General features: G+C 38.4%; 1 protein-coding gene across 1 annotated transcript; it reads right to left on the bottom strand.

Moving 5' to 3' along the window:
• Positions 1-314: 314 nt before the first annotated feature.
• On the bottom strand, positions 315-14,470 carry LOC131145884 (agamous-like MADS-box protein AGL80). The gene is made up of 2 exons (XM_058095063.1): positions 13,693-14,470; positions 315-466 (listed from the first exon to the last, which is right to left on the bottom strand). Exons 1-2 carry the CDS (start codon positions 14,468-14,470, stop codon positions 315-317), a joined length of 930 nt encoding a protein of 309 aa, XP_057951046.1.
• Positions 14,471-15,407: the final 937 nt, after the last annotated feature.

Below are 15,407 nucleotides of genomic sequence, written 5' to 3'. Positions count from 1 at the left end.
AACCTCCTCGGCCACTCCTGCAACTCCAGCATACCAGCCATCTCAGCCAAAACCGCCGAGGACACCCACAGTTATCCCAAGTCATCCCTCCTGCAGAGGCGATCTCCGTCCACCCCATTACTATCAAGCAAACCCACTGCTGCGACGCTGCTGGAGTCACCAGTTCATTGCTCCGGTCATCTTCAACCACACGAGCCCGAGCCACTCCACCACAGCAGAACAGAGCACACCGCAGCAGCCCCTGCAGATCACGAGCAGAGCATCCCTCCCGAAGACACCAGTTGAGTCCAGCCATCGTCTCCGGTGTCCCTCCGTCATGCTACAGCAGCAGCAGCAGCCCAGGCAGCATCATCTCCGGCTACATCTGCTTCAGATCTCCACGAGCCTCGACGGCAAGACCTCCCGGTGCCCCCTGCTCCATTCTCCGGCAACCCCCTTGGTAAGTTCCCCTGCACACACTCACTCACTGGCACACAATACACACACAGTGAACACACACACTCACACTGTGCCTACACAATGCACGAAATTTTTTTTATGATTATTATAGGAAGTTTTTTTTTTGTGATGATTGTTCCATTAATATTCATATGCATACTTTTTTTTTTTATTGTAGAATATATTGTAGGAATTTGTTTTAATGTTTAAAGTTTAAATGTTGATATCTAATATTGTTGTAGGGTTTGGATTATTATTTAATATTTTATCTTTATTATATATCCTTATTTATTGTTGTATATTTGTTTAAAGTACTTATATTATCGTTGTATTTTCTTTGTAATCATTGTAATATACTTATTTTTATTGTTACATATTATTTAGGGTGTTTATTTTATTGTGTAGACATTATTTAGGCTTTTTGATGTATTTAGGATATTTATCATGATTATTGTTTATATGATATTTAAGGATTTTGTGTATTATTGTTTATTATTTAGGATTGTAATATTTACGCATGTTCATGATTCTTGATTATTTACATTATTTTCATGATATTATCATTTAAGGTTTTGGTTATTGTTTTATTTTAGGGTTTTGACTATTTTACGTTATTAGGGTTTTGAGTGGTGTTTTATCTGTCTCTATATTGTTATTGTGTATTAATTTTAGGGATTAATTGTTTCCATATAACTTGTGTATTAGTTTTAGGATAGATACGTTTCCATATTACTATCACATGTTTCCATACTAATTGACTTATTTTAGGCTTCATGTTATTTTCCATATTGATGTACATTTTTTTTAGGGTTGGATTGACATTGTATACTTATCCCGTTTTGATTCCATTATCTTGTCTTATTTATTTCCATGTTGGTTCATATTATATTAATTTAGCTTTTAGGACGTGATTCACTACCTTGTTATTAAAAATCTCCTCTATTATTAATATTTGGGTTATTGAGGCTTTGGGTTATTATGATATATGTATATTATTGTGGTATATGTGTATTAGTATCCTAGTAGTATTGTTATAATATATGTGTATTACTATTGCTAATAGTGTGATATAGGTATATTATCATTCTAATAATACTATTATTGTACAATATTAGTACTTATGTGTTATGATAGATAATATTAAAATATTGTCTTAACATTTATATGTTATTAATATTATGAGATATATATATGTATCACTATCATAGTAGAATAGTTATTTCATGTAGTGTATTATCATTATGATGTATTAGCCTTATTATTATCACATATATATTTTTTTATTTTTTACTATTTTCTATGTTTCATTGTATTACAATATTTACTCTTTCTAGTATTTTTTATTATTTTATTAAGTATTTTCGTATGTATATCCCTATGATTTTATTGCGGGGGTATGTGCCTTCGGGCATCACGTACCTTAAGCTCTCAGGGAATATATATATATATATATATGTATATATATGTATATATTTATTTAGTTATTTATTTATTTTCCATGTGTATTTATAAATTCATGAAAAGGAGTAATTTAAAGACTTATTAGATTAACTTAGGGATAATTTCAAATTAATTAGGTATCGTTCGTAAGAACGGGCGCGTAGGGGGTGCTTGTACCTTCCCCTCGCGTTACCGAACTCCTGAGCCTAACTTTGGTAACGTAGACCCATTCTACCCCTAACAGGGTAGTAATCATGTGTTCTAACCACACTAAAAGTTTAGTGGCGACTCCGACATTCCATATTTTCCTTGAAAATTAAAATTGATTTTTAATTTCGCTGCCCGGGGCACACGCACACCTGAGACGTCGCGACACCACTCATCCATCTAAGCACTCTTATCTTGGCAACTTTAACATTTTTAATATTCTGTTTTTTCGTTGCCTAGCATTTTGATTCATATAGCATAGTTGGTCGTGTAGCCATCCTATAAAACTTTCCTTTTAATTTCAAGGGTATTCTACGATCACAAAGCACACTTTTCACTTTATGCATCACATCATCTTCAATTTCTCTTTCAACTTGCATAATAGATCTAAGGTATCAAAACCTACAAGTGCTATTTATTTCTTCATCATCAAGTTTAACTTTGTCTCTAATATTCTTCCAACCATTACTGAAATTACATTTCCATATATTTTATCTTATTTCTTCTTATCATAAAGCCTTTAGGTTCTACAGCTTCTCTCCATAATTCAAAGTTAGCCTCTACTCTTGTAAGAACTCGAACCGTAGTATGTCGATTTAATATTTGAAAGAAGGGTAAAGTGGTAATTTGGGGAAGCTTCATCGATGAAGCCAGAGTTCATCGACAAAGTCCCTCCTGTTCTTGGCGACGAAATTCAGTGTCTCATCAACGAGGAGATCTTGAGGGATTTTGGGAAAAATATGGTTGGCTCGTCGACGAGGCCACCATCTCGTCGATGAAGGTAATGGCAGACTCATCGACGAGAACGCCAATTCGTTGACAAATCCACCCGAGTCAAAGGGCTATAAATATCCAAAAGGGTTGCTTCCAAGCTAAGTTAGCTTAATATCTTCACTCTCTCTCTCTAGGACTTGAAGCTCTCTCTCTCTCTCTCTTGATTTCTTCCCCGTTCGTTTCCGGATTCATAAATCTGACGTTACTGCGAGGATCAGGGAAGGATTCTCTACGTTTTTAGCAAATCAAAATCTCGTTTCAAGTAGTTTCGTGTTTCGGGACAAAATCGAGGTAAGACTCGGTTTGATTTTCTGATCTGAAATATGTGTAGTAGTATGAATTGTAAGCATGTATTGTACTGTAGTTTGTAGGTTTTGGAGTCTCGGTTCGTAGTTTTTGGGATCACAAAGTTCGTAGTTGGAATTCGGGTTAAGGTAAGGGGATTCAATTTATATTAGTTACTTTTTGAAATCGGGATTGGTAAACTTGTAGGCTATGATCACATGTATGTTTTGGTAACTTATTTGGGGAAATCTATCGGGTAAAATACGGGATTTTTGGGTTACAATTTTCAAAAAAAATTGGGGATTTCGGGTATCATCTCTGCTTTATTTGGAAAACCGTTTGTTTTGTTTAAACTGTATTATTGAGATGACTGTTATCTATATTTGTATAAATTATATACTTGAATTGGGAAACGATATGATTTGCCATAAACCAAATAAGTGTGGTATGTATGGTTATATGTAATTATTCTAGGTATTTTGTAAAACATTTATGTGGCAGCTAATTACCGTACGCTGATATGTATGGGAGTGTGAGCTCCAAAATGATTCCAGGTTTTGTGAAATCGGCTAGTGGCGGCTAATTACCGTACGTTGAAATAGCTATGTGGCGGCTAATTACCATATGCTGCGCTATGTACCGGTGTGAAAATCGTGGGCGAGAGTGTCTGGCTCTATATTCGAGGGTGTGAAATATCATTACATATCCCGGCTGGTCACCGAGGGGTGTGAGCTACACTGTATTGGCAATGTAATCACTGTGAAGTTTCAGGTTTCATGGAGTAGTTGCATGTTGGCAATTTAATCGCTGTGAAGGTTTGAATTCATGGTGTAGTTGTGTACTAGTGTGAGCTACATCGTATTGGCAATGTAATAGCCATAAAGCTTCAGATTTCATAACGTAGTTGCATATTAGTGTGACGATACTAAGCGTATGTTTTCGGTATCGCATGTACTAGAATGAATTTGTGAAAATACTGGAACTGGATGAAACTATTTTCGAACTGTATCGTATTGTATGGTGTTATGTTTTGCGTAAAATAACACTAGGATGCCACACACTGATATAACCTGTTTTCTTCCTTACTGAGAGGTGTCTCACCCCGAATGTACGTACAATGTTTTCAGGTCCATTAGGTAGCTGTAATTAGCATCCTAGCAATCGTAAGTGGGGGTGTCACTAGCTATTGTTAGTACCTAATTAGGTACGAGATTTTGTAACCTGGTTATCATGATGGTTTTTGTAGACACCCGGAGTATGTACTGTATTTATGGGATTATATACCTTAGTATTGTTTGGGTTCATGTATCCTAGCTTTGTACTGACTATGGTATGGTATGTTATATAGATAGATGAAACAATTTCTGCTGCGTAACTGATAAGTATGGATGTATATGTGTTTGTGTATAGGGCATCTGTGTACCCCACGGGGTCGGACCTTCTTATTGTATTGTATCATGTATGTTTGAATTGATACAAAGACAAGTTAGGTTACTATATTCACACCCGGGACCCATCTGCGAATTCGGGACGTGACAGCTTGGTATTAAAGCTAACCAGGTTGCTCGGTCTTGTAGACTTGGTTGGGAGTAGCTATTTGTACATACTAGACTTTAGGATGTTGAAATGGGTAGAGTAGGTCGAGGGTTGTTTTGTTGCTAGATAGGGATTCGTTGGCGGTGTTTCATGTTTTTCCTGGAATGACGATTCTAGTAAAATCAGGGCAAACCATTGATGACTTTCGTGTCGGTGTGATAGGACAGACCTAGGCCAGTGAGAGGGTAGTTAACATGATTGTGTGTTAATTATTGTGTTAACTGTACGTGATATGGGAGTCCTAACCGATTTCTACTCTATTTCAGAATGGAGCCCAATGATAATAACTTGGAGAGTGGCTCCGAGAAGATGGCAAGCGATGAGTCTCCTTCTGTGTCTCGTGATTTGGTGAGACGGGTGATCCGAGAGATCTGGTGGAGTGTTAGGAGACGTGAATGCTCTCTTACTAATGCGGGGTGTACCATCGAAAGGTTCACATGCATGCACCCTCTGACATTTATAGGAGGACTTGATCCGATAATGATGGAGGACTAGGTCGAGAAGACAGAGAGGATTTTAGAAGTCCTCCACTACACTGAGAAGCAGAAGGTCTTGTTTGCTACTTTCTAGCTGACTGGGGAGGCAGGGCATTGGTGGATTGCGGCAAGTCTGCTTGAGAGGCAGAGAGCTGGCCCATTTGGTATGACGTGGGGCCGCTTCAAGGAGGTATTTTTTGGGAGATACTTCTAGGTCTCCACTCGGAATGCGAAGGCCGATGAGTTTTGGGGCCTGACGTAGGGAACTCTGACGGTGGAGAGGTATGCAACCAGATTTATTGAGTTATCTTGATTTGCATCGTACTTGGTTTCGAATGAGCATGAGAAGGCTTGAAGGTTTGAGAGGGGTCTAAGGAAAGACGTCCGCCGTCTTGTGGGGATGCTGCAGATCCGTGAGTTCTCTGTCTTGGTGGATAAAGCCACCATAGTTGAGACCGACCTTCGGGGAGATGAGGTATTGCAGGATTAGGGGAAGAGGTCAGTATCTTCTAGTCCTCAGAGTGGTCATCGACAGAGACAGTGAAAGCAGAAGAAGAGCTACAGTTCCGGGTATCGGCTAAACACTAAGCAGCAGAGTTATTAGGGGGATACAACCTCCACACCGTGCGCCAAGTGCCGTAAAAGGCACAATGGCGAATGTCAGCCGTTCTGGGGAAACTGCTACAACTATGGCAAGTTGGGCCACATGTCACGGAGTTTCCAGGCACCGAGGAGAGATACGCCTGCACAAAGCCAGAACCGTGGAAGTAATCAAATGCCTCGGGGGATCTACCAAGCAATCACGGCTTTGGTAAGGGTATATTCACTGACTCCAGTAGATGCAGAACATGCTGGGAACGGGGTGACAGGTACCATGTTACTACTTTCGAATAGAGTGGTTGTTTTATTTGATTCAGGGGCAACCCATTTTTTCATATCTGATAGTTTTGTGAAGTTGTGTGGGGTTGAAACTTGTGTGATGAATGAGATGTTGTCCGTGACTACACTGACTGGGAGTGTAACGATCTATAATAAGATGTTAGGGAACTGCCCAATGGAAATCCAGGGGAGACTACTACCAGCGAACCTTGTAGTATACGACATGTATGGTTTTGATGTCATAGTGTGGATGGATTGGCTATTCTCCAGTTTTGCAGTGATTGATTGTTGTAGGAAGGTAGTAGTGTTCAGACCTCCTAGAGAGTAGGAGTATGAGTTCGTGGGATCGTGTGTGCATTCGATGCCACAGGTTCTATTTGCGTTACAGGCAAGGAGGCTACTCTTGGACGGGTGTCAAGGGTACTTAACTTGTGTGAAGGAACCGTTGCAGGATGAGTTGAGACTCGAGGATATTCGGGTGGTCAATGAGTTTCCAAATGTGTTTTCTGATGATTTACCTCGTTTACCTCTAGATCGTGAGGTGGAGTTTACGATTGAGTTGTTGCCTGGTAAGCAAACCGATCTCTAAAGCTCCGTACTAGATGGCTCCAGCAGAATTTTGAGAGTTGAAGGAGCAGTTGCAGGAACTACTGGACCAGGGTTTTATTCGACAAAGTGTTTCGCCTTGGGGAGCTCCAGTTTTGTTTATGAAGAAGAAGGACGGGTCGATGCGCATATGCATTGATTACCGTGAGATCAACAAAGTGACAGTGAAGAATCGTTACCCTTTGCCTCGTATAGATAATCTCTTTGATTAGTTGCTGGGAACGCAGGTCTTTTCGAGGATCTACCTACGGTCAGGGTATCATCAGGTGAAGGTTAGATATGAGGATGTAGCGAAGACTACTTTCCAAACCAGATACGGTCACTATGAGTTCTTGGTTATGCCATTTGGGTTGACCAATACGCCAGTAGTGTTCATGAATTTGATGAACACGGTGTTTCATGAGTACCTGGATTAGTTCGTAGTGGTATTCATCGATGACATTCTGGTATACTCAAGGAGTTCAGAAGAACATGAAAACAATCTAAGGTTGGTGCTACATATTCTACGAGAGAGGAAGCTGTATGCTAAGTTGTGGTCGATTGGACAAGACCGAAGAACATCCAGGAGGTTCAGAGTTTTCTAGGACTGGAGTGTTATTATCGTCGGTTCGTAGAGGGTTTCTCTAACTTGTCTGGACTTCTAACATGATTGACTAAGAAGGGGGTGAAGTTTGACTGGACTAGTGATTGCGAGCAATGCTTTCTTGAGTTAAAGCATCAGCTGGTTACTGCTCCAGTATTGACCATTCCTTCGGGGGATGGAGGTTTTGTGATCTATAGCAATGCGTCCCTAAAGGGTTTGGGATGTGTGCCTGTGCAACAAGGTAAGGTGGTAACTTATGCTTCTCTGCAACTTAAGGAGTATGAGAAGAATTACCGTACGCATGATCTGGAATTGGTTGCTATGGTTTATGCCCTAAAGATTTGGCGACACTACCTGTACGGTATTTAGTGTGAGATTTTCACTAACCACAAAAGCCTCATGTACTTTTTCACATAGAAGGAGCTGAATATGAGGTAGGGGCGGTGGCTAGAGTTGATTAAGGACTACGATTGCACGATCAGTTATAACCCGAGGAAGGCTAATGTGGTAGCTGATGCGTTGAGTCGGAAATCAGAAAATGCAGCAGTATCTGTAGTTATAACTCAGCATCATGTCAGATGGCATTCGGAAAGCCTTGGTGTGGAGTTGGTGTCTAGTGATCATTAGGCTTTCATTTCTAGCTTGGTGATCCAGCCAACCTTGTTTGAGCACATTAAAGCCGCGCAGGCTAATAATGGAGAGTTAGTAGAAATTATGGAGAAAGTGCAGCAGGGATTGGCTGTGGAATTTAACATCTCTGATAGAAGTGTGTTGAGGTTTGGGATCAGGTTGTGTGTTCCAAACGACGATGAAATCAGAAGATTCTATAGGAAGCACATCTTTCTTTGTATACGGTATATCCGGGTAGTACGAAGATGTATCGGGATTTGTGCGAGTCCTTTTGGTGGAGTGGTATGAAGAAGGATATTGCCCGGTTCGTGGAGTAGTGTCTGACGTGTTAGCAGATGAAAGCTGAACATCAGAGGCTGACAGGGCCGTTGCAACCTTTGCCTATTCCGGTGTGGAAATGAGAGCGCATATCTATGGACTTTGTTACTAGATTGCCGCCAGCGCTTCACGGGCAGAATGCTATTTGGGTAATTGTGGATAGGTTGACGAAATCTGCTCACTTTATACCGATGAAGGTTAGCTACCCTTTGAGTAGGCTAGCAGACCTATATGTGGATGAGATAGTGAGAATGCGTGGCATATCGGTGTCCATTGTTTCAGATCGGGATCGGAGGTTTACTTCTCGATTCTGGAAGAGCTTGTAGGTAGTACTGGGGACGAAACTTACTTTCAGTACAGCGTTCCACCCCTAGACTGATGGACAATTGAAGAGGATGATACAGATCTTGGAGGATATGTTACGGGCTCGTGTTTTATATTTCAGTGGTAGTTGGATTCAGTTTCTGCCACTGGTGGAGTTTTCCTATAACAATAGCTTCCAGGCTAGCATAGGGATGACACTGTTCAAGGCTTTGTATGGTCGGAGGTGTCGATCTCCTTTGTATTAGGATGAGGTCGATAAACGTCAGGTTTTAGGACCTGAACTCGTGCATTAGGCATCTAAGAAGGTAAGTTTGATCTGGAAGAGGATTAGATCGGCTCAGAGTTGACAAAAAAGTTACGTGGATGTTTATTACCGTGAGTTGGAGTTCGAGGTGGGGAGTAAGGTATTTCTTAGAATCACTTCGTTGAAGGGAGAGATGAGATTCGGGAGGAAGGGCAAGTTGAGCCCGAGGTACATCGGACCATTCAAGATTATTGAGCGAGTGGGTTTGGTAGCCTATAGAGTTGCGCTACCCCCAGCACTCTCGAGGGTCTACGATGTATTTCACGTATCCATATTGAGAAGGTATGTGTTGGATCCATCACATGTTATCAGTTATGATGAGTTGGAAATTATGGATACTTTAGAGTATGAGGAAATACCTGTTCAGGTTCTGGACCGAAAAGTTCAGAAGCTTCGTACCAAAGATATACCGTTAGTGAAGGTATTGTGGCGAAACCACGAGGTTGAGGAAGCTTCTTGGGAACTGGAGATAGAAATACGTCGGAAGTATCTGCAGTTGTTCTGAGTAGTAGTTGGATAGCAGGGTTGGTATGGGTATGTATGTATGTATGTAATACTCTGTTATCGTATTAGTATTGGGTGGTTAGTCTCTGGGAGAGTCCTGTTGTATTGTAAGCTCCCGGGACCATGTATGTATGTAACCACGATATTCCTTCACCATAAGCGAGGGAATGTATGTATGTATGTATGTATCATTAGCATCTCGTCAACGAAGGTAATAGCAGACTCATCGACGAGGATGCCAATTCATCGATGAATCCACCTGAATCAAAGGGCTATAAATATCCAAAAGGGTTGCTTCTAAGCTAAGTTAACTTAATATCTTCACTCTCTTTCTTTAGAACTCTCTCTCTCTCTCTCTCTCTCTCTCTCTCTCTCTTGATTTCTTCGTCGTTCGTCGCCAGATTCATAAATTTGATGTTACTGCGAGGATAAGGGAAGGATTCTCTACGTTTCTAGTGAATCGGAATCTCGTTTCGAGTAGTTTCATGTTTTAGGACAAAATCGAGGTAAGACTCGATTTTCCTTTTTGATTCGAAATATGTGTAGTTATACAAATTGTAAGCATGTATTGTACTGTGGTTTGTAGGTTTTGGAGTCTCGGTTCATAATTTTGGAGACCGTAGAGTTCATAGTTGGAATTCGAGTTAAGGTAAGGGGATTTAGTTTATATCAGTTACTTTTTGAAATCGGGATCAGTAAGCCTGTAGGCTATAATCATATGTATGTTTTGGTAACATATTTGGGGAAATCTATCGGGTAAAATATGGAATTTTTGGGTTACAGTTTTCGAGAAAATTTGGAGATTTCAGGTATCATCTCTGCTTTGTTTGGAAAACCGTTTGTTTTGTTTAAACTATATTATTGAGATAACTGTTATCCATATTTGTATAAACTGTATACTTGAATTGGGAAATGATATGATTTGTCGTAAACCAAATAAGTGTGGTATGTATGGTTGTATGTAATTGTTCTAGGTATTTTCTAAAACAGCTATGTGGTGGCTAATTACTATATGCTGATATGTATAGGAGTATGAGCTCCAAAATGATTCCAAGTTTTGTGAAATTGGGTAGAGGCGGCTAATTACCGTACGTTGTGCCATGTACTGGTGTGAAAATCATAGGCGAGAGTGTCCGGCTCTATATCCGAGGGTGTGCAATATCACTACGTATCCTGGCTGGTCACCGAGGGGTATGAGCTACACTGTATTGGCAATGTAATCACTATGAAGTTTCAGGTTTCATGGAGTAGTTGCATGTTGGCAATGTAATCATTGTGAAGCTTCAGATTCATGGAGTCTTGTGTACCAGTGTGAGCTACATCGTATTGGCAATGTTATCGCTGTGAAGTTTCGGGTTTCATAGCGTAGTTGCGTATTAGTGTGACGATACTGACCGTATGTTTTGGGTATCATATGTACAGGAATGAATTTGTGAAAATACTGAAACTGTATGAAACTGTATGGAAATGTTTTCGAACTGTATCGTATGCATGTATAGTGTTATGTTTTGCGTAAAATAACACTGTTATGCCACACACTGATATAACCTGCTTTCTTCCTTACTGAGATGTGTCTCACCCCGAATGTACGTATAATATTTTCAGGTCCATCAGGTAGTCGTAATTAGCATCCTAGCAATCAAAAGCAAGGGTGTCACTGGCTGCTGTTAGTACCTGATTAGGTATGAGATTTTGTAACTGGGTTGTCGTGATGGTTTTTGTAGACACCTAGAGTATGTACGGTATTTATGAGATTGTATACCTTAGTATTGTATGGGTTCATGTATCTTAACTTTGTACAGACTCTGGTATGGTATGTTATATAGATAGATGAAACATATTCCGCTGTGTAACTAATGAGTATGGATGTATATTTGCATGTGTATAGGACATCCGTGTACCCCACGGGATCGGACCCTCTTATTGTATTATATCATGTATGTTTGAATTGATACAAAGACATGTTAGGTTACTATATTCACACCCGGGACCCATGTGCGGGTTCGGGGTGTGACAACTCTGCCCCTAGTTTCATCAATCAATACAATATCATCTACAAATAACTTACATCATGAGACCTCATTTTGAATGTTCTTAATTAGTTGGTCCATCACTAAAGTAAAAGGATAAGGGTTCAAAGCAGATCCTTGATGTACATAATGGTGATTGGAAATTCTCTAATTTCTCCATATATAATCTTTACACTAGTCATTACTCCATCGTACATATCCTTAATGACATCAATATACCTACTACATACACCTTTTTTTTATTTTATTTTATCCGATCATAGAACTTCTTTAGGTACCCTATGGATGAAATATGATCTACTAAAATTTTAATTAAAGCCAAAAATCTATTAAAATTTTTAAAAAAAGAATAAAAAATTTATTAATATGGTAGTTTGATTTGATCATTTTCTAAATGTGATTGGCCTAATAACTCAAATAAATGAAAGCATTGCCTTCATGCAAAATTAAACCCAAATCCTCTTATTACTAGGAAATCTAGTAGCATGCCCACTTGAACCAACCCTCGGTGAGAATTGGTAAACTATTATTTATATACAAAACTATAAAATAGATACTTCAAAAAAATAAAAGGGAACATGACCAAATACTCTTCATATCATAAGTAGTGATACATAATCAGAAAAACCAAGAAAACAAAAAATGCATGATATGAGGTACTCATCTTATAAGATCTGATTCGATTAAGGGACAAAGCACTATGATTTGGCCGGTTCTAAAAATTTGGTAAACCTAAGCCATCAAAAGAAAATTCTCTCTCTCAATCAAGAAAAGTATAACAAAAATTTGTTAAAGAAATTTAAAATGCATAGTGTGAAGTAATTTATTTGAAATTTATAAATAACAAAAACATTTTATGATGAAAGTTTACGATGAAAAATTGAGTATTTCATGCAATTAAGGGATCATAATCAATTGCATTATTGACCGAGATTAAAAATTTTACTTACAAATAAACTAAAATAAAAATGTACAGTGTGTCGTAATTAATTCATTAGCTTTAGGCAAAGTAATGTTGATTAATTAAATCAAATAGGTATAATCTATTATAATGAATACAGATCAGGTGGGCAAAAGTATTGCTGATTAATTCAATGGGATACGATCAGATCATTAATTAACCAAATAGAATTTTTAGGTATATTTGATTTAATACCAATGAACTAAAAGAATTAAGGATTTAATGGCTAGCCCATTTTGGATTGTACGAAATTTCCTTTGGGGGTTTTATTAATGGATTGCATATAATGCAATTAATGGAATGTATTAAAGATAAAGCCACCTATACTTGACATTTGGCCTTTCCCTCAGTTTAATGTCCACAGAGCAATAAAACAATAAAACTAAATGATCTAAAGAGGGACTTGCATGCATAGTGGAAGGCTAGAATGTGCCCCCAATATGGTAACAAATCCGTCACATTGAAAAACGAGTTAAAATACACGCTAGAAGATTTTTAATGTATATTAATTTGTAATTTTATTATTTTTAATCATATTTTTATAATATTATTTTATTTGAAGATTAAAATTAGTTTTTTTAAATTAAGTTTTTAATTTGTTTTAATTTTATAAAATTAACTAAACATTTTTAATTTCTTCGAGCTTTTGATTTTTGTTTTTAGTTTTTCTTTTTGCATTTTCCTTTAGTCTACAATTTTAACTTGTTAGGATTGTTTTGTGTCTTATAATTTATTACTTGAAGGATGGGACATTTTTACTCAAATGCACCTACAAAATATATATATATAAGAATAAATTAAAGGTCGATAAAGAAAAAAATTAAGAAATATTTTATCTTTATTATTATTCAAAATATTTATGAGCATATGTAAGTAAAAGATAATTGAGCATTGATCAATTTTTCAAAATGATGTTTGCTTCAAAAATTAATAAATGCTTTAAATTTTTTGTCCTATTATATAGCAGTAATTACATATATATATATATATATATATATATATATATATATATAGAAGGTGTTTATATTTTTTTATAAGTTTTGTATACACACATAAATAATTAAATACTAAAATTAATTGAACAGATTGATATGCACAATACATATGCATATGAATACAATTTATTTATTATATTTTTGTACAATTTATTATCACAATATGAATTATTACAAATCTTTGGATGAAATCTGATCCACTAAAAATTTAATTATAACTCAAAATTTATTAAAATATTATAAAATAAACAAACAAAAAAAAAAACTAAAAATGCATGATATGAATTTTTTTCCCCCAGGAGTTCTGAATTAATTAAGGGAAAAAAGCACTAGACCACAAACTGCTGTGGTAGTTGTTGGTAGCATCCCCAATCAACGGCAGCATCATATTAATATCCTCCCCTGCTCCTCCCGTCACCGCCGAGCCGTCGCCTCCTCCAAACCCTCCTTGATTGTTAATACTCTGATCCCCGTTCACGCTTGACGAGTTGAGCAGCTCCATCAGCCACCGGTGACTCTGCATCGCCTCCGCCCCCAAATTCCCAACCTCCGGCCCCACGGCCGAAGCCGCCTGCAGGTGGTCCTGCTGATGGTTACTCTCTCCAGCACCACCAGTACTCCCGCCGCTGCTACCACTACCGCCGGACAAACCAAAAGAGTCCATGCGGCGGTGGATGTCGTTGAGGTAATGGTCGAGGAGCCAGCCGAGGTCGTGGAGGTCGGGAAGGGAGAGGGCGTGGAGAGAGGCTTTGCCGGCGAGAGCGCGGTACATGAGGTTGGCGACTTCCTTTTCGCGGTTCTCCTTGAGCTGTTTCTTGAGCTGGTCGCGGGCCTTGGAGATGCGCTGGCGAAGGAAGCTCTCCTGGTTCACCATCTTCTTGCTCTGCTCCATCTCCGGCATCTTGCGGAACTTGGAGAGAACGCGGTGGGCGCCGGCGGGAGAGGGCCAGACCTCCGGCTGGGAGTCGTAGGGGCTGTAGATGATGGCACAGGCGTCGATGCCGCACAGGGTGCTCAGCTCGCTCACCTTCTTCATCAGCCCCTTCTTCCTCTTCTTGAAGGTCGCCTTCCTGGCCGAGTCGTTGGTGATGTATGCCAACTTCACCTTCTTCCTTGTCATGCTACCACTGAGATTGCGAGGGGATGAGAAAGTGACAAAATGTGGGGATATTGACCTGAAATAAAATATAGGGAAAGTTTGAAATGCTGCCACAGTTTATATGGGGACAAGGTTGTTCAGTTTCAAGAAAACAAAATTTAAATTGACCTGAAATAAAATCCCTCGTGCTAAACCAAAGTTGTCATACTGTGTCAAGGATTACAATGCATGGACTGTGTCATGTTAGTCTTTTCTCCTTCACAGGTTGTCATTTATGCACCACTCTACTTGAGGCAATGTGGAGAGAAGTGCAACGAGGATAGCCGATCTTTTGAACCCTCAAAAAGGCGGTAGCATTGAACGAGATGCATGCGTTGAGTATTTGTTAGAATCAAACACAGATCTGTGAGAGTAAACACAGATCATCCAAAATCCGACAGCTCAAAAGATATCATATTAAGTGATTCTTCTATCCACATAAATGTGTCCCTTAATTCGTGATTCGATTGTGCTACTGCAATTTTGGTTATATTTTTGTAATTTAATTCTTGCCATGATTGTTTGTTTTAATAAATAGGCAATTTAATGCTTCTTTTTTTTTTTTCTCTGTTTTCATTTTTAAGAAAATCCACAAATTATAATCTCGAGGCCTATTTAGTCGTGGAGTAGTAGGAGAGCTTGAAAAAAAGAAGTTGGGCTTTTTCATTTTTCTAATCTTTTATGGTAAGATTAAGATATTTGGCTTAACTAAGGTAAGTTTTGTAATTTAAAAATTGTATTAGTTAATAAGTTGTGTATGAATTATCTTAATTTCATATTTCCAAATCCTATCTTACCTTTCTTACTATATTAGATTTTCATTAATTATAATTACAAAATCTTATCTGCAGTTCACATAATAAAATAGTGTGAAAATGAAATAAATATTATCTAAGAATTTGATATGTAATTTTATCCT

The sequence above is a fragment of the Malania oleifera genome, chromosome 13 (assembly GCF_029873635.1).
Source record: "Malania oleifera isolate guangnan ecotype guangnan chromosome 13, ASM2987363v1, whole genome shotgun sequence".
Lineage (NCBI taxonomy): Eukaryota > Viridiplantae > Streptophyta > Magnoliopsida > Santalales > Ximeniaceae > Malania > Malania oleifera.
Note: the sequence above shows the minus strand (reverse complement) of the source record. Positions and strands in the feature narration are given on the sequence as shown.

Coding starts and splice junctions, on each gene's coding strand:
- LOC131145884 (XM_058095063.1), bottom strand. CDS start 14,470: ATGACAAGGAAGAAGGTGAAGTTGGCATACATCACCAACGACTCGGCC. Junction 467..13,692: donor TACCAACAACTACCACAGCA/GTTTGTGGTCTA, acceptor ATTGTGTGCCAG/TGAGTGAGTGTGTGCAGGGG.